The 20,524-nt window shown below is 41.7% G+C and overlaps 1 protein-coding gene and 2 long non-coding RNA genes across 19 annotated transcripts in view; 1 reads left to right on the top strand and 2 right to left on the bottom strand.

The window, feature by feature from the left end:
• The window catches only part of KIF1B (kinesin family member 1B), a 176,983-nt gene that overhangs the window by 111,290 nt on the left and 45,169 nt on the right, over positions 1 to 20,524 (top strand). For 11 of the 17 annotated variants that reach the window (XM_015150026.3, XM_077974444.1, XM_077974422.1 and 8 more), the window contains 10 exons: positions 1,701 to 1,794; positions 3,398 to 3,546; positions 5,859 to 6,037; positions 6,742 to 6,879; positions 8,393 to 8,641; positions 15,099 to 15,217; positions 17,239 to 17,324; positions 17,656 to 17,785; positions 17,953 to 18,115; positions 20,375 to 20,465. In XM_015150026.3, the coding sequence (XP_015005512.1) occupies positions 1,701 to 1,794; positions 3,398 to 3,546; positions 5,859 to 6,037; positions 6,742 to 6,879; positions 8,393 to 8,641; positions 15,099 to 15,217; positions 17,239 to 17,324; positions 17,656 to 17,785; positions 17,953 to 18,115; positions 20,375 to 20,465 (1,398 nt within the window). The remainder of the gene's footprint in view (positions 1 to 1,700; positions 1,795 to 3,397; positions 3,547 to 5,858; positions 6,038 to 6,741; positions 6,880 to 8,392; positions 8,642 to 15,098; positions 15,218 to 17,238; positions 17,325 to 17,655; positions 17,786 to 17,952; positions 18,116 to 20,374; positions 20,466 to 20,524) is intronic. The other 6 variants (XM_015150167.3, XM_077974456.1, XM_077974466.1 and 3 more) reach the window with 1 other exon arrangement.
• Positions 7,751 to 9,669, bottom strand: LOC144336371 (uncharacterized). Its single transcript, XR_013408099.1, has 2 exons — positions 9,489 to 9,669; positions 7,751 to 9,205 (listed from the first exon to the last, which is right to left on the bottom strand). It is a non-coding gene; the product is annotated as an uncharacterized LOC144336371 (long non-coding RNA).
• Positions 10,954 to 14,118, bottom strand: LOC144336373 (uncharacterized). The gene is made up of 2 exons (XR_013408101.1): positions 13,913 to 14,118; positions 10,954 to 13,372 (listed from the first exon to the last, which is right to left on the bottom strand). It is a non-coding gene; the product is annotated as an uncharacterized LOC144336373 (long non-coding RNA).

The raw sequence follows: 20,524 nt of genomic DNA, 5'->3' as shown, positions 1-20,524 counted from the left end.
TCAGCAGTGCTTTGTGATGCATGCAGTGTTTGATATGGGACTTGGAGAGCTCTGTTTGGAAACAGTGGATGGTCATACTTAAACACCCTTTGTCTCATGACAGCCTGTAATTGGGTCATTGCTAGGGAACCAAAAGAAGTAGCAGGGCTGGGTGTGGTGGCTCATGCCTGTAATCCCAGCACTTTGGGAGGCCAGTGGTGGGCAGATCACAAGGTCAGGAGTTCGAGATCAGCCTGGCCAACATGGTGAAACCCCGTCTCTACTAAAATACAAAAATACAAAAATTAGTCGGGCGTGGTGGTGGGTGCCTGTAGTCCCAGCTACTGAGGAGGCTGAGGCAAGAGAATCGCTTGAACCCGGGAGGTGGAGGTTGCAGTGAGCCAAGATCGCGCCATTGTATTCTAGCCTGGGCAATAGAGTGAGACTCCGTCTCAAAAAAGAAGGACGAAACCCTGGCAGTCCTTCTTAGAACGCTTATGCTTCTGCTGTAATTTAGTGTGTGCTGTTTGCAGGTCTCTTTCTTAACCCTACGTATTTTATTTTCACTAAAATGCAAGTTTTTCAAATTAACAACCTAAGGAAACTTTTTAGACATTTGTCCCCTATTCTCTCCCCACCATGAGAGTTTAATATCTCAGATTTACTACATTATCTGTATACTGTATATATTTGTACTTCAGTCCTCTCAGAACCATTTTTTGGCCATTTGGGGTGATATTACCCTTATTGAAAAATGCGTGGAGTAGATGAAAAAATGAAGGATAACTCTGATTTGTATTACAATAATCCTTTTTTTTTTTTCTTCTGTGACAGAGTGCAGTGGCGCAGTCTCTGTTCACTGCAACCTCTGCCTCCCGGGTTCAAGCAGTTCTCCTGCCTCAGCCTCCTGAGTAGCTGGGATTACAGGCATGTGCTACCACGGCAGCTAATTTTTGTATTTTTAGTAGAGACAGGGTTTCTCCATGTTGGTTAGGCTGGTCTCGAACTCCTGACCTCAGGTGATCCACCCGCCTCAGCCTCCCAAAGTGCTGGGATTACAGGCATGAGCCACTGCACCTGGTCAGTAATCCATCTTATAATTGCATATTGAAAATAAAGTATCTTACTTGAATAACTAATTGCAATCTATAAATTATTTCAGTCCTAATAGCACTGTGAGCTTTTGGTTACCTGAAGGCTAAACTCATCCAACTGATCAAAGATAGTAATTTTTCACCCATAGGAAGCATCAAAGTCTACAATCTTAATTTTTTTTTCCTTCCAAAGAGTTAGATAATTGAGATTTTTTATGATACTGGTGACTTTAATCTTTTTCAATATTGTTTTTCTCTGGAATTTATTGATATATATTACCTGAATATATTCTAATGCTTAAGGTATACACACATTATTTCACTTAAAAATTCCCACTTTCTCCTACCACTACCCCAGGTAAAGAACTCTTGAGTCTTTGAGGGAGTAGAAACATACTGTAGTGGGTTTTTTCTTTTTCACGTTTACCCATTACAGACCATCTTGTGTGATTTGTGGGTTTTTTCCCTGAACATTTCTCTGTATGTCTTTTTATTATTGTTTCCTGCCTTTGTCTCTTTTCTTTGTCCTTTGCTTTCTCTACTTCCCCCAATATTCCTTCCATTTCTCTTTCCCTGCCCTCTTATTTCTTCCCACTCCTACATGTTATCTCCTTTCTTTTCATTCAGGACTATGAGAGTAAATTGCAGGCCTTGCAGAAGCAGGTTGAAACCCGATCCCTGGCTGCAGAAACAACTGAAGAGGAGGAAGAGGAGGAAGAAGGTGAAATCTAGAGACTGAAACTTTCCTGTGTATATCTTTTTGAAGTTATATTATCAAATTAGTCATTTATGCATAATCAAAGCTGAATTCCTCTTAGTTGGACCTATCATTTATCGACATTTTACTGAGCCAGTTTACAGATGATTGAATAGATGTGCAGTGTTGAGAATCCAGGCTGTATTTTATGAGGTGGGAATGGGGGTGATAGTGTTCTTAGACCTTCACAAGGTTTCTGAACACATCTTGATTTAAATCCCTTAGAAAGTTTACATGCACTGTCTCTCATATTACTGTAGATATGACTTTTATATACCTATTAAAAATATAGAGCTTAATCTTTGTTAAGACAGTCTGTTCAATTTGAAGCCATTTCTGGCAAATTTCTAGTCATATTGCTTAGTCATGTTTGCCTATCTTAGATTTTCCAGCATTTCTTAGTTGAGTTAGGGCTTTCATTGTTACTTATTGCCTTATAATGCAGTATGAACACTTATCACAGTTCATTTTTCCACCCAACCTCTTGGCAATCTCAAGGCTTCAAACTAACTTTGAAGGAACTCTTAAGTTATGTATTACATTTCTTATTTATTTATTTACTTGTTTATTTTTGGACAGAGTTTTGCTCTTGTCGCCCAGGCTGGAGTGCAATAAATAGCGCAGTCTTGGCTCACCGCAACTTCCGCCTCCTGCCTCAGCCTCCTAAGTAGTTGGGATTACAGAGATGCGCCGCCATGCCCGGCTAATTTTGTGTTTTTAGAGGAGACAGGGTTTCACCGTGTTGGTCAGGCTGGTCTCAAACTCCTGACCTCGGGTAGATCTGCCTGCCATGGCCTCCCAAAGTTCTGGGATTATAGGCATGAGCCACTGCGCCCAGCCAATTTCTTATTTTTAAATAAGCAAGATGGTACCTTTTTTCTCTCTGTAATAGAAAAAAATAAATACATGAAGTCATACAATATAACAGAGGTCAGGAGTTTGTCTTTTTTTGTTTTTTGAGACAGAGTCTCACTTTGTCACCCAGGCTGGAATGCAGTGGTGCAGTCTCAGCTCACTGCAACCTCTGCTTCCTGGGTTCAAGCAATTCTCATGCCTTAGCCTCCTGAGTAGCTGGGACTAGAGGTGCGTGCCACCACGCCTGGCTAATTTTTGTAATTTTAGTAGAGATATGGTTTCTCCATGTTGGCCAGGCTGGCCTCAAACCCCTGACAGGTGATCCGCCCACCTCCGCCTCCCAAAGTGCTGGGATTATAGACATGAGCCACTGCGCCTAGCCAGGAGTTTTTTTTTTTTTTTATTGTGGCCACATGTTATAATCATACCTTTTTTAAAAAACAGAGAAAAATTTATTTCTTTGTTATTCTATTTTAAATAAATCCAAAAGTAAGATTTTTAAAGATTTTCTGAAATGTGTATATTGCTTTCATAGTATCAACAGAATTTGGTAAGCTTTACTAAAAAGAAGAAGAAACAAAAGAAGCTGAATGGAGAGAAACTGGAAAACACCTCACCTTGATAAAAGAGATAAGCTAGAAGAGAGATGTAATTTTTATATAGTTGTAAGATTGCCTTTAAATCTTTAAATATGCATCATTCATTCTTTCAGTTCCTTGGACACAGCATGAATTTGAGTTAGCCCAATGGGCCTTCCGGAAATGGAAGTCTCATCAGTTTACTTCATTACGGGACTTGCTCTGGGGCAATGCCGTGTACCTAAAGGAGGCCAATGCCATCAGTGTGGAATTGAAAAAGAAGGTATGGAGCAGGAGGACGCAGGAGAGCTGGAGGCAAAGCCGAGCCTGCTGTGGGTGCATCAGGGCTCTCACCTTAAATTAACCTTTCCTTTGGGGGAACTCAGCAGCTTTGTGCTATAAAACAGCTTTATATATGTCTTTATTTAATATATGTGCCTGGAATATAGTAGGTACTACTTAAATTTTTGTTAAATAAAATTTTTAAAAAACAGATGTTTTCTAGCTTATTTTACAAATAGACTATATTCCTGACAAAAACTGGAGAAACATAGTAGTAGAAAAATACTTCTCTTGGGTTTCTGAATAATTTTAATTTTCTTCTGCTTTTCTATTATTAAGTTTGCACCTCTATGTTTGCTTTGCCTCTTTGCCATTGATCTGCTCCCCCTCTGGGGTCTGCGAGGCACTGTTGTGTAGCAGACAAACACATGCACCCTGGACCCAGACAGTCCAGGTTCCAGTCCCAGCTCCATGAGTGGTGTCGATCCCGGTAGCCCTGTGCCTCCATTCCCCCATCTACATAATGGGGTTGGTAACAGTACCTGGCACCAAGGGATTTTGTGAGGAATGAAAATGGGCATATGCATAAAGCACTTAAAATAGTACCTGGCATGGTAAAAGGAATGAATGTTATTCATTTTTGTAAGTATTACCACAACTTCACACCAAACCTTAAGATTCAGTCTTCTGTATGCTCCACTGTTTATCAGTATCTTCACTGCTAAGATTACAGTGGAAGACCATATTGTGTAGTAGGTAAGAGCACGGACCACCTGACTTTGGGGAAATTAATTATCTTCTCCTAGAACTAAATTCTAGTTCTAGGGAGTAAGATATCTTCTTCATTCATTATCTCGGCAGCCTTTCTCATTTTATAATTATTTATTAGCCACTCCTGAAGTAGACTAAATAAAGGCAGTAACTGTCTTTTTTTCTTACTGCTGTGCATAGCATTTAATTAATATTAAATAATTGTTTAATAATAATTTGTTGGTGAAAATATAACGTGGTAGTGAGAAATAAATGATGCAATGTCATGAAGTACTTACCATATAATCAACACTTTTTTTTTTGAGACGGAGTCTGGCTCTGTCGCCCAGGCTGGAGTGCAGTGGCACAATCTCGGCTCACTGCAAGCTCCGCCTCCCGGGTTCACACCATTCTCCTGCCTCAGCCTCCCAAGTAGCTGAGACTACAGGCACCTGCCATTACGCCTGGCTAATTTTTTGTATTTTTAGTAGAGACGGAGTTTCACCGTGTCAGCCAGGATGGTCTCAATCTCCTGACCTCGTGATCCGCCCCCCTCAGCCTCCCAAAGTGCTGGCATTATAGGCGTGAGCCACCGTGCCTGGCCATAAACACTTTTTTATGAGATAGGATCTGGCTCTGTCGCCCAGACTGGAGTACAGTGGCGCAATTATGGCTCACTACAGCCTCCACCTTCTGGGCTGGGCTCAGTTTGTAGAGACAGGGTCTCACTGTGTTGCCTAGGCTGGTCTTGAACTCCTGGGCTCAAGTGATCCTCCCGCCTCAGCCTTCCAGAGTGCTGGGATTACAGGTGTGAACTTTCATGCCCAATCAGATAAATGCTTTTAAGAGCAGTAGTTGCAATCCTCTGAATTTAAAACAGGAAACCTTGCTGTGTTTTCATCCTCTCTCATTAGTGAGGGACTAGATATGCATTTTGTGGTCCACCTTTTGGTCTCTGGTATAAATTCTATTAAAAGTCTTCATTCAGTCAATCAAAATATATTTATCAAGATTTTATGCCAGGCATGGTGGATTGTGCCTGTGATCTGAGCCCTTTGTGAGGCCGAGGTGGGTGGATCATTTGAGGTCAGGATGTCAAGACCAGCCTGGGCAACATGGTAAAAACCCATCTCTACAAAAAATAAAAAAATATTAGCTGGGCTGGTGATGAATGCCTGTAGTCCCAGTTATACAGGAGGCTGAGGTGGTAGGATCACCTGAGCCTAGGAGGTGGAGGCTACAGTGATCTGTGATTGCACCACTGCACCCAGCCTGGGTGACAGAGTGTAACCTTGTCCCCGCCGTGCCTTCCCCTGAAGAAGATTTTAGTATGTGCAAAAACACTGCCAGACTAGGAAAACAAAGTCCTTAAATAGCTTGATTTGAAGTTAGGGTTATTCCCTGTGACTGCTAACAGGTGGCCATATTTTTCAGTTAGTCACAAGCTGTTTGTTGAGCACATACAGCACATTTGACCTCTTTCCCATTGGGCATGATTGTATCATCTTCTCTGAAGCTTGCTTGCTGAAAACCATTTGTCAATGGTTTATTCTTTCCATTCAGGTGCAGTTTCAGTTTGTTCTGCTGACTGACACACTGTACTCCCCTCTGCCTCCTGAATTACTTCCCACTGAGATGGAAAAAACTCACGAGGACAGGCCTTTCCCTCGCACGGTGGTAGCAGTAGAAGTCCAGGATTTGAAGAATGGAGCAACACACTATTGGTCTTTGGAGAAACTCAAGTATGAAAACATTCATAAAGGCTGATTGTTTTATTTAGGAAATAACAATGACTTGCTCAAGTGAGCTCCTTCCAACTTTCCTCTCTCTGAGGACACCATTGCTTCCTTCCCTGTACTTTCTAAACGCTGTTGCTGGCCAATGGTATTACCATCCGTTTTCTTTTAAGTGAATAAATTGCACTCCTCACACACCTCTGACATTTGTAGATATTTAAGTTTACCCTCCATAGACCCTCTTTTAAATTTTAAATTTTCCAGTTTCATCATATTTCTGTTTCAGATTTGAAACTTATCTTTTCTATCCTGGACCTCAGGATAATCAATAATAAACATGGAAGTTATAATCTAGCTTCTTTTATATTTAGTATTATGAGATACCTCCCCCTGTCTCAGTGTATTTGAGGTGTCACATACAGTTGACCTACAGTATTCCCTCTTATGACTTTTCACCCGGTAGAGGATAGGTGGCCATTCTTGACTTTTGATGGCTTATCTCTAGAATCAAGACACTTTGGATACTGAGTGTTGGCTTCTGTACTTTTGGCCTTCATTCTTTTTAAGTAACATTAAATAGTGGGAGCAACTCCTTTTTTTTTTTTTTTTTTTTTTTTTTTGAGAAAATCTTGAATGAAAGATGCTTCCAAAGTGAAAGTTTAATACAATTTCATTATATTAACCCAATGTGCTTTGTGTTTACTAAATAGGCAGAGGCTGGATTTGATGCGAGAGATGTATGATAGGGCAGGGGAGATGGCCTCCAGTGCCCAAGACGAAAGCGAGACCACTGTGACTGGCAGCGATCCTTTCTATGATCGGTTCCACTGGTTTAAACTTGTGGGGAGGTATGTGATGATTTTGTTGATATCTTCTTTTAAAATAATGGTTTTATTCAACAAACCTGAGCAGATAATATAAAAATTTAAGAGGAAAAAAAGAGTGTAAAAAGGCCTTGTCTATAATCTTATCCACTCACAACCACTGCATCATTTGGTGTATTTCCCTTCAGTTATATTCAGCAGGCATTTTTGTTTCGAGTCTCAAACTTTCAGCCAAAGTATTTAAATCTTCCCTGACTTTAAACTTACGAAGTGTTCTGTACTTAAGATAAATTTAGAAGGAAAAGAAAACTTATGCCTGTATCCTACACAGTTTAAATTCATAGTACAGTTTATCAGACACAATCTCTTCATGATCTGATTTGTTCTTCCTTTTTTTAAAAGGCGATTCATCACACTTTAGTCATTGCAAGGGTGAATTGCACCTTGGTAGTCCCCTTCAGCCTCATTTTTTATACATTATTTCCAGCACTTAATGAAAACACGTATTGCCTCTATGAGTCCATATTGAATCAAGTTCTTAGAGGTTTCAAATTTTCAAAACAGGGAAATTTAAGTTTTGAGCTTATGATTTCAGAATTTGAATTGCTTTTTCAATTGCAGAAAACCCTGTGATGGGCTGGGCGTGGTGGCTCACGCCTGTAATCCCAGCACTTTGGGAGGCTGAGGCGGGTGGATCATGAGGTCAGGAGATCGAGACCATCCTGGCTAATATAGTGAAACCCCGTCTTTACTAAAAATACAAAAAATTAGCAGGGCACAGTGGTGGGCGCCTGTAGTCCCAGCTACTCGGGAGGCTGAGGCCAGAGAATGGCGTGAACCCAGGAGGCGGAGCTTGCAGTGAGCCGAGATTGTGCCACTGCACTCCAGCCTGGGCGACAGAGCGAGACTCCGTCTCAAAAAAAAAAAAAAAAAAGAAAAGAAAACCCTGTGATGGTTTTTAAAGAGGCTGGGTAAAAAGGAGTTGCTGAAATCATAGTGTGTTGTGGAAATGAAGTAAATCTTTTCCACTCTACTCTGATAGCAAAGTAGTTTTTCTAAGAGATGAATTGGCCAAACACATCTTACCCTAGCAAAGCATGTGCTGCTTTGCCATATACCATTTCATCCATTTTGGTTTCTGCTCCAAGATGACGTGAGCATTTCAGTAAAGATTGAAAGCCTTCTTGTTTCACTTTGATGTTGAGTGGGTCCTTGGAGGCCTGGATGCTGATCTTTTATGTGAACGGGAGGATGTAAACGTGTTATAGTACAGTGTTTACCTAGGATGGTCTACTCACGTGTTTCCTTTGCTTTTCTTATTCTAAGGATCAGTCCTTATATAACTTTTTCAACTTGCCCTTGTTCCCTTTCACCTGACCCAAATGATTTATGCTTATTTTATCCTTTTGCTTTTCCATTTGCTTTTATTGTGTTGATTCCCCAGTGGATTCTGTCCTGTTGGCACCTATTGCTTCCTGTTTAACCAACTATTCCTCTCTCCCTGGCTGTGTTAATTGGCGTCTTACCTGGTGTCTAGCTCCCCCATTTTCCACGGCTGTGTGAATGAGCGCCTTGCCGACCGCACACCCTCCCCCACTTTTTCCACGGCTGATTCCGACATCACTGAGCTGGCTGACGAGCAGCAAGATGAGATGGAGGATTTTGATGATGAGGCATTCGTGGATGACGCCGGCTCTGACGCAGGGACGGAGGAGGGATCAGATCTCTTCAGTGACGGGCATGACCCGTTTTACGACCGATCCCCTTGGTTCATTTTAGTGGGAAGGTTGGTGAGGTTATTGTGAGAAAGGCGAAAAGGGACCAGCTCTTGCTCTGAAGGCCTCCCTGCTTGCGCAATTTTGGATAACCTTGCATTAGCCAATTCAACTCATGAATGCTCTTTTTCAAGTTCTCCAATACTTCAAGTTCTTTGTCAGTGCTGGTCTGGCTGAGACAGTTCTCAGGCATTGTGTGTGAGGTCCTCAGTCTGCTCAGCACAATACGCAGCAATATATGAAGACTGCATGGAAGACACCTTGTCTTAAATTGTCCAGTAATTTTGTTCTGAGGAGGGGAACCCCAAAGGAGAAAGTAAAGCTAAGAGTCAAATGTGGTGGGTTCAGTGAATAGTATTATGGTCTAGATGTTTCCTTTTCAAAGGATTGTGATTGAAAAAGCATATGGAGATAACATGAGAGAGGGGGCAGTGCGAGGCCAAGGTTTGGCTGAAGAATTTGTGGTACTGCAGGAGTCAGAGGACAAAAGTAGATTGAGGAGTAGAGTTAAGTTTATTTTTTGCTTAGTCTACTGAGTCCTAAAAAGAATCAGGAAAGTTAAGCTTCTCCTTTACCTAAAATGGATGCCTTTCTTTGGCCAGTTTCACTGAGCCTGTCTACGGATCTTTGGCATCTGCTAAAATTTTAACCTATAGGGTTTATAATGATAAAATTCAGAAAATCATCTATTGACCCCATCAACAGTGAATATTGGCTGGGCGCGGTGGCTCACCCTTGTAATCCTAGCACTTTGGCTCACGCCTGTAATCCAGCAGTTTGGGAGGCCAAGGTGGATGGATCACCTGAGGTCAGGAGTGTGAGACTAGCCTGCCCAACATGGTGAAACCCCGTCTCTACTAAAAATACAAAAAATTAGCCAGGTATGATGGTAGGTGCCTGTAATCCCAGCTACTCGGGAGGCTGAGGCGGGAGAATCACTGGAACCCGGGAGGCAGAGGTTGCAGTGAGCCAAGATTGCACCACTGCACTCTAGCCTGGGTGACAAGAGCGAAACTCTGTCTAAAAAAAAAAAAACAATGAATATTTGTTCGGTGCTATATGAAACTGCTTTGTGTTAAGAGTAGTTCACCAAACTGAGGCATTGTCTCTGGCTCTCAGCTTGTGCATCCATCTGTCAGTGATGCAGAACTCTCTATGCACATGTTCCTGATACTGGTGTCTTTGTTCATCTCCAGCTTTCATGCTGAGGTAATTTAAATTACAAGTTCAACAGTAGAGCACCCATTGGATTAACCAAAAAGTTTCTGGCCATAAACTTTGTCCCAATGCTAATTACAGTTTCTAAAACTGTTCGCTTGTGTTCTATACTATTGCAGTGAAGAGTAGGCAGCTTCATCTTACGTAACATGGTGAGGAGAGGGCTGACCTAATTGTCAGGAGAAGTCTTGGGTCCTAGGCCATCTCTGTCACTAGGACAAGCAACTTAAACTGAAGCCTTTTGGGCTCTCAAGTGTAAAGTGAGTAACAGGTAGAAATAAAGAGCCATAAAGATCTTTTTCAGCTTTCATATTCTGTCATCTACACTAGCAAAAATGAATATCCTGGTTAAGACTTCTACTAAGAAGCATTTGTATTTTGAGGAAGTTGTATGGTAACTGGAGACAATCCCGCTTAATGTGGAAATTAACTGAGGATACATGTATTGTTTTGTCTCTAGTTTTATAGTTTTATTTCTTTTAATCATATCAGATGTAAGTATAGATATAAAGCAATCAACTCTATTTTGATTTTCACATAAAATACTTATGAGCTGTGGCTCAGGAATTGACTTTTCCGTTTGTTTAGATTCCCAGGTTCTAACCTTGTAAGAAAGGACTGGTGGAGGAAGTGAAATAATATAATAACAATCAGTAAAGTGAAGAATAGCTTTCCATTTTTGCCCTTGACTACATTTCTCTTCTGCAAACAAAATTTACAGTAATGCATCATCACCCAGTTGTGTAGTGTCATTGTATGTGTAAGGAAAGTAACTAGTTTCCTGTTTTTGTGATTCACAAGATTGGATTTCCCCTATTGGCATATAATTTCAAATATAATTCACTTGTAAAATTTTTAGTTTGTGGCTGGGTGCGGTGGCTCACGCCTGTAATCCCAGCACTTTGGGAGGCCGAGGTGGGCAGATCATGAGGTCAAGAGTTCGAAACCAGCCTGAACAACATGGTGAAACCTTGTCTCTACTGAGAATACAAATATTAGCCAGGCATGGTGGGTTGTGCCTGTAATCTCAGCCACTCGGGAGGCTGAGGCAGGACAATCACTTGAACCCGGGAGGCAGAGGTTGCAGTGAGCCGAGATCGTGCCACTGCACTCCAGCCTGGGCAACAGAGCAAACACTCCGTCTAGGGGGAAAAAAAAACATTAGTTTCTTGTGAAATTCCATTAGTAAGTTTGTTTTTTAGCCATGACTGCCTCTGCTAAAACTTTATATTGCACATGAAAAGAGCTTGTCCCTTTAGCTATTCTCTTATGGCATGCTGGGATGTTATGAACCATCCATCATAATTTGGGATGAAATGTAAAATATTTAAGCTAGTCTTCTGGGTTAAAAGGGGGTTAAAGATGATTATTCTGTGATCTCTCTAAGTACCTTAACTGACATTCTTTCTATAAGTAGCACCATAATTTTGCTAATTTTTCTTATCTTTATGTTGACCAGTTTGTTTCCCTTTTTGAAGTAACTTCATTGAACTTTCTGCTAATGTATCTTTTACATTTTCCCCTCTCTCATCCCTGTTCTCCTTCAGTCTGCTAGGTCAAAGTATAAAGATTCTCAAAAATGCAGAGTAATTATGAAAATTCTGTTTAAAAAGCTTCAGAATAGAATGTTTATATAGCATTGATTTGGAGCTAAGGGCTATATTCTGGTAACATGACAAGGTGCTGTCTAGTGAATGTGTGATTGTATAGTCATGGAGCTGATGTCCCTGCCATAGAATTACAGAATTATCTAAAAAGGGAAATCTATAATAATGGCCTTCAATGCTCCCACACTTGGACTAGCCTTTGCCATAGGCAGACAGGCAAGCTCATCTTTAGTGTGTGTGCAAACAGTGCTTTAATATAATGTGTGCTTAATACAAGCTTTCTTAAAAAAAAAAAAGTGACTCCTGCTTTTGAATAGCTATTTTTTGAAATTAATTAGATATAGTTAGGAATCTAAATGTGTTCTGGGTAGTTAATATCTAGTATGAGCTGGCTCTGAAAAATCAACCTAGTATAAGTTGGATGGCTTTGCTTTTCTGCTTCTGGTATAACCCATTTTTCTGGAAAAGCTTCCACTTCTATTTAAAGATAAGAGAGAAATCATTTTCCTGTTCCCTTATGTACATAGATGTTCACTTACCAAATATTTATAGAGTGGCCCAGCCCTCTGCAGACAGTGGTGAGCAAAACCAGACATGGTTCCTGCCCTTATAGACTTATAGTCTGATGGATGACACGGACATAAATTAAATCATTGCACAAATAAATGTAAATTATAGCAACGATGAAATAGTTGTGTGTGTTGCTGGAGATCACATAACATTGGGGGACCTGTTATGAGAAAGTGGTGTTTGAAATAAGACCTGAAGATGTGAAATCAAAGGCATGAGGCCAAATGTGGTGTCTCACACCTGTAATCCCAGCACTTTGGGAGGCTGAGGTGAGTGGATCACCTGAGATCAGGAGTTTGACACCAGCCTGGCCAACATGGTGAAACCCAGTCTCAAAAAAAAATCAAAGGCATGAGGTGTAGGCATCAAGTGCAGAGAGGACTCCAGGCAGGGGACATGTGCAATGGCTCTTTAATGGGCCAGGCCTTGAAATGGACAAGTCTAGCTGGGGTGCCCATAATAGAGGAGAGTGATCTGTGTATGCGTTGACTTTGAAAGTGAAATTATCCATTTGATACCTTACGCCAAATTCTTAGTCTTTTAAATTCTGTTGCAGTAGTTGTTGTTTGATGGTTTTGTTTAGAACTTTTTAGAACTTTTCATTCTTACATTTTTTTACACCAGAGCTTCAACTCTCTGTTTCTTAGCATTTCTCTCTCCTGCTTTGGAGCAGACTGAAAGGGAAGTGGCATTATTTCATCTGATTTAATGTTCATTTGCAGTTAGTTTTGTTATTTTTTCATTTGCATTTCATTTATGCTCTAGTCATATTAACATTTGTTTTTCTGTGATGTATTATGTCTGTTTTCATAATTTTCATTACTTTGAGTTGAATCCCAAATACCCAGTCCGTCCTCCTCCTCTCTTTGTTTTAAAATAGATTTCAGAACAGCAAAAGCATCAGATAAGCATGTGTGTCACTTGGTTTTGTTTGATTTATTGATACAAGTGTCTATGTTTGTCTTTTGTCTTATGTTCGAAGATCAGCATATACCAAATGGGAAGACCAGAATCATACTAGGAACTAGATTCTATTTCCCTTTCACTAATTGGAATGAACACTCTTTAGCTTTGTGAGCACCAGTTTTTATTGCTTTTTAAAAAAAGTAATAGCTACAAAATAATGAAAGAAGAAGAAGACAATACCAAAGATAGGACTTTGCTAGTTTGCTTGAAATATAAAGTGTTAGAGCTATAATTTACCTTTTTCTTATGCATTTCTGAATTCTGAATTAGGTTTTGAACTCTAGGAGCAAAAGCAAACCTTTTAGGCATCAACTGTCATCTTCTCCCTTAACGTTTGTCTTTTTTCTTTTTTTTTTTTTGAGACGAAGTCTCACTCTTGTCCTCCAAGCTGGAGTGCAATGGTGCGATCTTGGCTCACTGCAACCTCCGCCTCCTGGGTTCAAACGATTCTTCTGCCTTGGCCCCCCCAAGTAGCTGGGATTACAGGCGCCTGCCACCATGCCTGGCTAATTTTTGTATTTTTAGTAGAGACGGGGTTTCACCATGTTGGCCAGGCTGGTCTCGAACTCCTGACCTCAGGTGACCCATCCACCTGGGCCTCCCAAAGTGCTGGGATTACAGTCATGAGCCACCAGGCCCAGACAATAATAGTCATTTCTGAAAGTAACAATGAATGGCCAGGCGTGGTGGCTCACGCCTGTAATCCCAGCACTTTGGGAGGCTAAGGCAGGAGGATCACCTAAGGTCAGGAGTTCGAAACCAGCCTGACCAACATGGAGAAATCCTGTCTACTAAAAATATAAAATTAGCCAGGCATGGTATTACATGCTTGTAATCCCAGCTACTCAGGAGGCTGAGGCAGGAGAATTGCTTGAACCCGGGAGGTGGAGGTTGCAGTCAGCCGAGATCACACCACTGCACTCCAGCCTGGGCAATAAGAGTGAAACTCCATCTCAAAATAAATAAATAAATAAGGTAACGATAAAGACCCATAGGCCAGGCGTGGTGGCTCACGCCTGTAATCCCAACACTTTGGGAGGCTGTGGCAGGTGGATCATGAGGTCAGGGGATCAAGACCATCCTGGCTAACATGGTGAAAACCCCTCTCTACTAAAAATACAAAAAAATTAGGCAGGCGTGGTGGTGTGTGCCTGTAGTCCCAGCTACATGGGAGGCTGAAGCAGGAGAATGGTGTGAACCCAGGAGGCGGAGCCTGCAGTGAGCCGAGATCACACCACTGCATTCCAGCCTGGGTGGCAGAGTGAGACTCCGTCTTAAAAACAAACAAAAAACAATAAAGACCCATAATGCTGTGATATGGAATTTATTTTAGAGTTATTAGCTGTATTTTGGCCCGTTTTCCTGCCTTTTTTGTCTCCTGGTTTCTGTTTTATCTATTGGGAAAAATGAAACAAAAGCTCTTTATAATTTCTTAAATTAAAAGGTTAGGCTTGCCTGGGCATGGTGGCTCACGCCTGTAATCCCAGCACTTTGGGAGGCTGAGGTGGGCGGATCACAAGGTCAGGAGATTGAGACCAGCCTGGCCTACATGGTGAAACCCCATCTCTACTAAAAATACAAAAATTAGCTGGGCATGGTGGTGTGTGCCTGTAATCCCAGCTACTCGGGAGGCTGAGGCAGGAGAATCACTTGAACCAGGGAGTTGGAGGTTGCAGAGAGCCGAGATCATGCCACTGTACTATATAGCCTGGCCACAGAGTGAGACTCGGTCTCAAAAAAAAAAAAAAAAATAGGTTAAGCTCTTGAATGGGCTCCTCTAACCTGCCCCCAGCAGCATTCATAGAGCAGTATCTTGAAAGTCTGCTTCCAGGTGTGACTCTTCTCCCTACAGTAGTTAAGTTTTAGAGCGTGATTTGGTGTGTGTTGGTCTTCGTCAACAGTTCTGCCAAGCATTTGCTTGTTCACAAGCATTTGCTTGTGCTGAAAAGGCAGCTGGAGGCAAATCTGAGAGGATAGGACTGAGAAGGGGTCTTAAGACAAGGCCAGAAGTCAGCTCACAGTTGCAGGAAGATGTTCTCAGTGAACCTGAAAGCAGTTTCTCTCTCCATGGATGCTCTGACATTTGTCTCCTGGTTTCTGTCTCTAGAGCATTTGTTTACCTGAGCAATCTGCTGTATCCTGTGCCCCTGATCCACAGGGTGGCCATCGTCAGTGAGAAAGGTGAAGTGCGGGGATTTCTGCGTGTGGCTGTACAGGCCATTGCAGGTAGGTGACCCTCTTCTGAAATGAGAGCTGTGAGTTCTTTGTCTAGAGACAAAGCAGGCCAGTTCCGCGTGGGTCACGCTTATATTACACAGACAAACTGTGGAGAGTTTGTATGTGTAATATACATACACATACTTTGGAGAAAGTGTTTATTGCTCCTTTCTAGCAATTGTTCCCAAGTATCACAAATAGATCCTGCTTAGTCCAGACTACTGCTATTTTGCAATAATGGGGTAAAGAGATTTTCTTAAACATGTTAAAGAGCAGCTCTTGCATTAACTATATAAAAGTCATTGGCCTTTTTTTTTTAATTTTCAAGACAGGGTCTCACTTTGTCATCCAGGCTGGAGTGCAGTGGTGCAATCATATCTCACTGCATCTTTTACCTCCAGGCTGAGCCATCCTCCCACCTCAGCCACCTAAATAGCTGGGACTACAGATGCACACCATCTCCCAGCTAATTTTTAAGTTTTTTATTGAGTTAGGGTTTCATTATGTTGCCCAGCATAGTCTCGAACCTCTGAGCTCAAGCGATCTTCCTGCCCTGGCCTCCCAAAATGCTGGGATTACAGGTGTGGGCCATTGCACCTGGCCAGTCATTGGCCTTTTGTTTTGTTTTGTTTTGAGACGGAGTCTCACTCTATTGCCCAGGCTGGAGCGCAGTGGCACAATGTCAACTCACTGCAATCTCCGCCTCCTGGATTCAAGCAATTCTCATGCCTCAGCCTCCCTAGTAACTGGGATTACAGGCACCTATCACCATACCCAGGTAATTTTTGTATTTTTAGTAAAGATGAGGTTTCACCATTTTGGCCAGGCTGGTCTCAAACTCCTGACCTCAGATGATCCACCCACCTTGGCCTCCCAAAGTGCTGGGATTACAGGCATGAGCCACTGTGCCCAGCCTGGCCTAAATAATGTATCTTAACTGCTTCATTATTAACAAAGGATTGTTAGGCCTTTGACTTGCTTAGTTTTTTTTTTTCTCAGAGTACTTATAATAGACATTTGTTTGGCTGCTGTTTCGTAATGCACGGGTCAAGCTGATACAAGCTGTTTATGGTGGCTTGTGCCTGTAGTCCCAGCTATTTGGGAGGCTGAGGTAGGATTGCTTGAGCCCAGGAGTTTGAGGCCAACTGGCGCAACATAGTGAGACGCCATCTCTTAAAAAACAATTGAAAAAAAAAAGATTTTGGTATTTTCCATTCTTCCATGATCCAGCCTATGTTCTGAGGAAAGAATGTGGTCATTTTCTGTAATCTTTCTGTCTTAATTGCCAAATGCTGTGCTGTGTCCAGTGACCTTTCAGCCTTTCCCCCATGGAAACTTGTGACATAATCACCAGTATTGAGTATATGGAAGTCTCCTCCACACGTACAATATAATATTTTCAAATACTTGTTGGGTGTTATTGACTATTATCTTGCCAGCATGGAGACAGTCAGTATTTCTAGGTGTGACATTTGAACAATCTCAAGAATAAAACAGAACCTTTTTTTTTTTTTGAGACGGAGTCTCGCTCTATCGCCTAGGCTGGAGTGCAGTGGCGCGATCTCGGCTCATTGCAACCTCCGCCTCCCGGGTTCAAGGGTTTCTCCTGCCTCAGCCTCCTGAGTAGCTGGGATTACAGACGTGTGCCAGCACGCCCGGCTAATTTTTGTATTTTTAGTAGAGACAGGGTTTCACCATATTGGTCAGGCTGGTCTCAAACTCCTGATCTCATGATCTACCCGCCTCAGTCCCCCAAAGTGCTGAGATTACAGGCGTGAGCCACCACGCCCAGTCTAAAACCAATTCTTTATTGACTAGTCTCATTTCTTTATTGACTAGTCTCATTTGAGCTGAAGAAGTTGATCAATCTACATGAATAGAGTGCGAAGCAGCCCATGCCGTGTTACTACTTTGGTATCATTCTCTTATGCCAAAGGACTTGAGTTTATAATCCAGCAAGAGCCTTTTCCCTTCCTCCCGCTGTGTAGTCTCACTCAATTCTTCCTAATTTTTTTTTTTTTCTGCTTTAGCGGATGAAGAAGCTCCTGATTATGGCTCTGGAATTCGACAGTCAGGAACGGCTAAAATATCTTTTGATAATGAATACTTTAATCAGGTGAGAACCCGTCAGGAAGAAGGAAAACCTTGTGGAAAGAAAAAGAATGTTCAGCGTTGGAGACCAGTTCTCCTGTGAAACTGAAAAACATAGGGCGCTGGTTGTCACAGAGTAGTTCAATAGAATATGGGACATGTCTAACAATTATGAAGGTAAAGGTGTATAGACTCAACATTCATATTTTATTCATTGCCTTTCCTCAGACAGCCCTCGGTCCGTATAATTTTCCAGTCACTATTATTTTTTGGGCAGATAAACAGAAGTAAGGCAACTGGAGAAAAATATGTTTTTATACTACTTTACCATGTACCTGCCCCTGCCTTTTTTTCAGAGTGACTTTTCGTCTGTTGCAATGACTCGTTCTGGTCTGTCCTTGGAGGAGTTGAGGATTGTGGAAGGACAAGGTCAGAGTTCTGAGGTCATCACTCCTCCAGAAGAAATCAATCGGATGAATGACTTGGGTATGTAGACAGAGTTTACTATGCTTGGGGACATTTTCGACAAAGGGAAAATATTGACCGTTATCAAGGGACGTAGTGGCCTTCGTCAACTAGGAATGGAAAGAATGCCCAACTCCCTCCTCTTTGCATTATTTGAACCATCTGTGTCTTCATTTGACCCTCTTTAGATTTGAAGTCAAGCACTTTGCTGGATGGTAAGATGGTAATGGAAGGGTTTTCTGAAGAGATTGGCAACCACCTGAAACTGGGCAGTGCCTTCACTTTCCGAGTAACAGTGTTGCAGGCCAGTGGAATCCTCCCAGAGTATGCAGATATCTTCTGTCAGTTCAAGTAAGCTGCCCCTTTGCTCTGCCTCCTAGCTAGCTGCTAACCGAGGTGACATCTCTTGTGCACTGTAGAGTGCTTTACGTGTGTGAGGGATTGACATTCTTGAGACAAAGACTAACCAGTCTCTGAAGGAAAATGCTTTCATCACTCCTATGGGAGTGAGAACCAGAAACCTGTCCTGGAATGCAACAGGGTTCCCTGGCAGGAGGAGCATGCCGCGCACCCTGCTGCAGGGCTCTGCTGTGAGTGGTCCCCCTTTACCAGGAATGTAGGGTCTGATCACATAAGCCTGTTGATGAGTCTTTCTAGTTCTCTTCATGTTGAAATGTCTTATTAGTAAATCTGAAAGCAGTGGCTTATCTGGCCACCAATTATGCCTGTTTAATACTCGGGAAAAGGAAAATTTAAACAATGTAAAGAAGGATAAATTCTACATCAACTGAAAAAAGCTAGTATGTGGAGAAGATGTGACACTTGTCATTTGTCATCCACATAGGACTTGCTGTTTCCCGCGGCCCTCTCAAACCCTGTGCTCTAGGTGCTTTCTTCTCAAGACTGCCCCAGGAAAACACTTTTTTGTGAATCTTCAGTTTTAATACCTCCAAACTTCAATGTGTCTTTTCAGTACTTGGGAAGGGCCACAGTACAAGAGACTGAAGTCTGACCCCTCCGTACCTACAGCCTTCAGTTTGCTACTGGTGCCACCAAGAGGCTGCTTTGGGTTCTGCCATCCCTCTCCCCTCAGAGTGTGCCTTGGCCTTCCCATCGGTCCTAGTGCAGTTTATAAAGCTTTTGTACAGGTTTTATCACAGAAAATTGAGTTAAATGTGATCTGAATTAAATGTGATTACTATATAGTAGGCCACTAATATTATTTGCTACAACTCATAATTGTTGAAGTATTACCCATCGAGAATTGATTTCACCTATTTAATGTGTTTTCACTCATACCCTCAAACTGAAGGCAGGATAGTATTGACCAGATGAATCTGTTTTTTCGAACTGTTGCTATTCTAATCAGGCATGTTTTTCATGGAAAACATCTATTTGGTTAACTGATGTCTGAAGTGACAATAGTGAGTTGACCTTTGTCCTGCAGTCTCCTAAAAAGAGCAGCATCTCCACCTGGTGTTAGCTCTGGGGGAAAGGGCATGTTGCTTGTGTTGAAAGCAGCCTCAAAGGCATCCGTGTTTTTACAGTGGCTCCTCTGGCCTGTGCCGGGAAGGTATGGCTGCAGAGCACTGTGAATGAGTTCACCTTTCACCAGGGAACCCCAAGAATGCTGCAGTGTCAGCAATACAGGAATCAGGGATTTGGAACACTTGGCACAAACATGCCAGTGTTCTCAGACTGGTGAACTAATTTGGAAGGCAACAAGTTCATACTACTGGTCTCTCCCCCGAACTGAAAATATTTTCTTTTTCTCCACTTTTTCTTGATGGAAGGGGTGTCCTTCTGATGGATTTTTCTATCTGGCAGTAAATCTTTGTATTGGGTCCACTTTAACTGTGCAGTTATTTTTATTTCAGACTAATAATAGGGAGAGAAAGAGAAAAAATAGCATCTCACTATCTGTGAAGATAACTAAATATAGCCCACTGGTTCAACAAATTTTTCCAGAGTGTCTTCTGTGTGTCGAGACCTGTGGGAAAACACTTGCTGTCTGGTGGGGGGAGAGGCATATAAATATATTATTACAGTGAAATCATTGCTATTAAGGAAAAAAACATTACTAGTAATGTGGGAACACAGAACTGTCAGAGTAAGTCAGGAAAGACTGCCTGGAAGAGGTGACATTTGAATCCACAACACTCTTAGGTAACTATGCCAGCCACAGGCTTTCGCACTAACTGTGGAAGCTTGAGTCTGCTAATTTTTTTCTGTACAAAATGACATTGTTTTTATTTTTAGTAAAAAGCTTTTACAAAGGAAGAGGAGTTAATTGAATTCACTTCTTCACTCTCTCTAAAGCATTCTTGCACATACATCCATTTAGCTAAGTGATCAGGGTCGGTTAATTTTTCAGTCATTTTTGAAATAAAGTCTAAAATAGGATCAGTTAATTTTTCAGTCATTTCTGAAATAAAATCTAAAATACCCTCTGCGATACGGAAAAGGTTCTTGACAAGGGAATGTAAATAACTTAAAGAATCTGCTTAAGTGGAATGCTTCTTTCTATAGGATCCACATTGGGCTCTTGAAACAGATTCTGATAAAACCATTTAATACAGTGTTCACGAGTCTTTTTATTTTTTTATGAAGCTTTCTGCATCGCCATGATGAAGCATTCTCCACGGAGCCCCTCAAAAACAATGGCAGAGGAAGTCCCCTGGGCTTTTATCATGTGCAGAATGTAAGTGGCCAGACCTTTTTGCCAAACGTATGTTTTTCTGGTACCTTGGTTTTCTTAGC

The sequence above is a fragment of the Macaca mulatta genome, chromosome 1 (genome assembly GCF_049350105.2).
Source record: "Macaca mulatta isolate MMU2019108-1 chromosome 1, T2T-MMU8v2.0, whole genome shotgun sequence".
In the NCBI taxonomy this organism is placed as follows: Eukaryota; Metazoa; Chordata; class Mammalia; order Primates; family Cercopithecidae; genus Macaca; species Macaca mulatta.
Note: the sequence above shows the minus strand (reverse complement) of the source record. Positions and strands in the feature narration are given on the sequence as shown.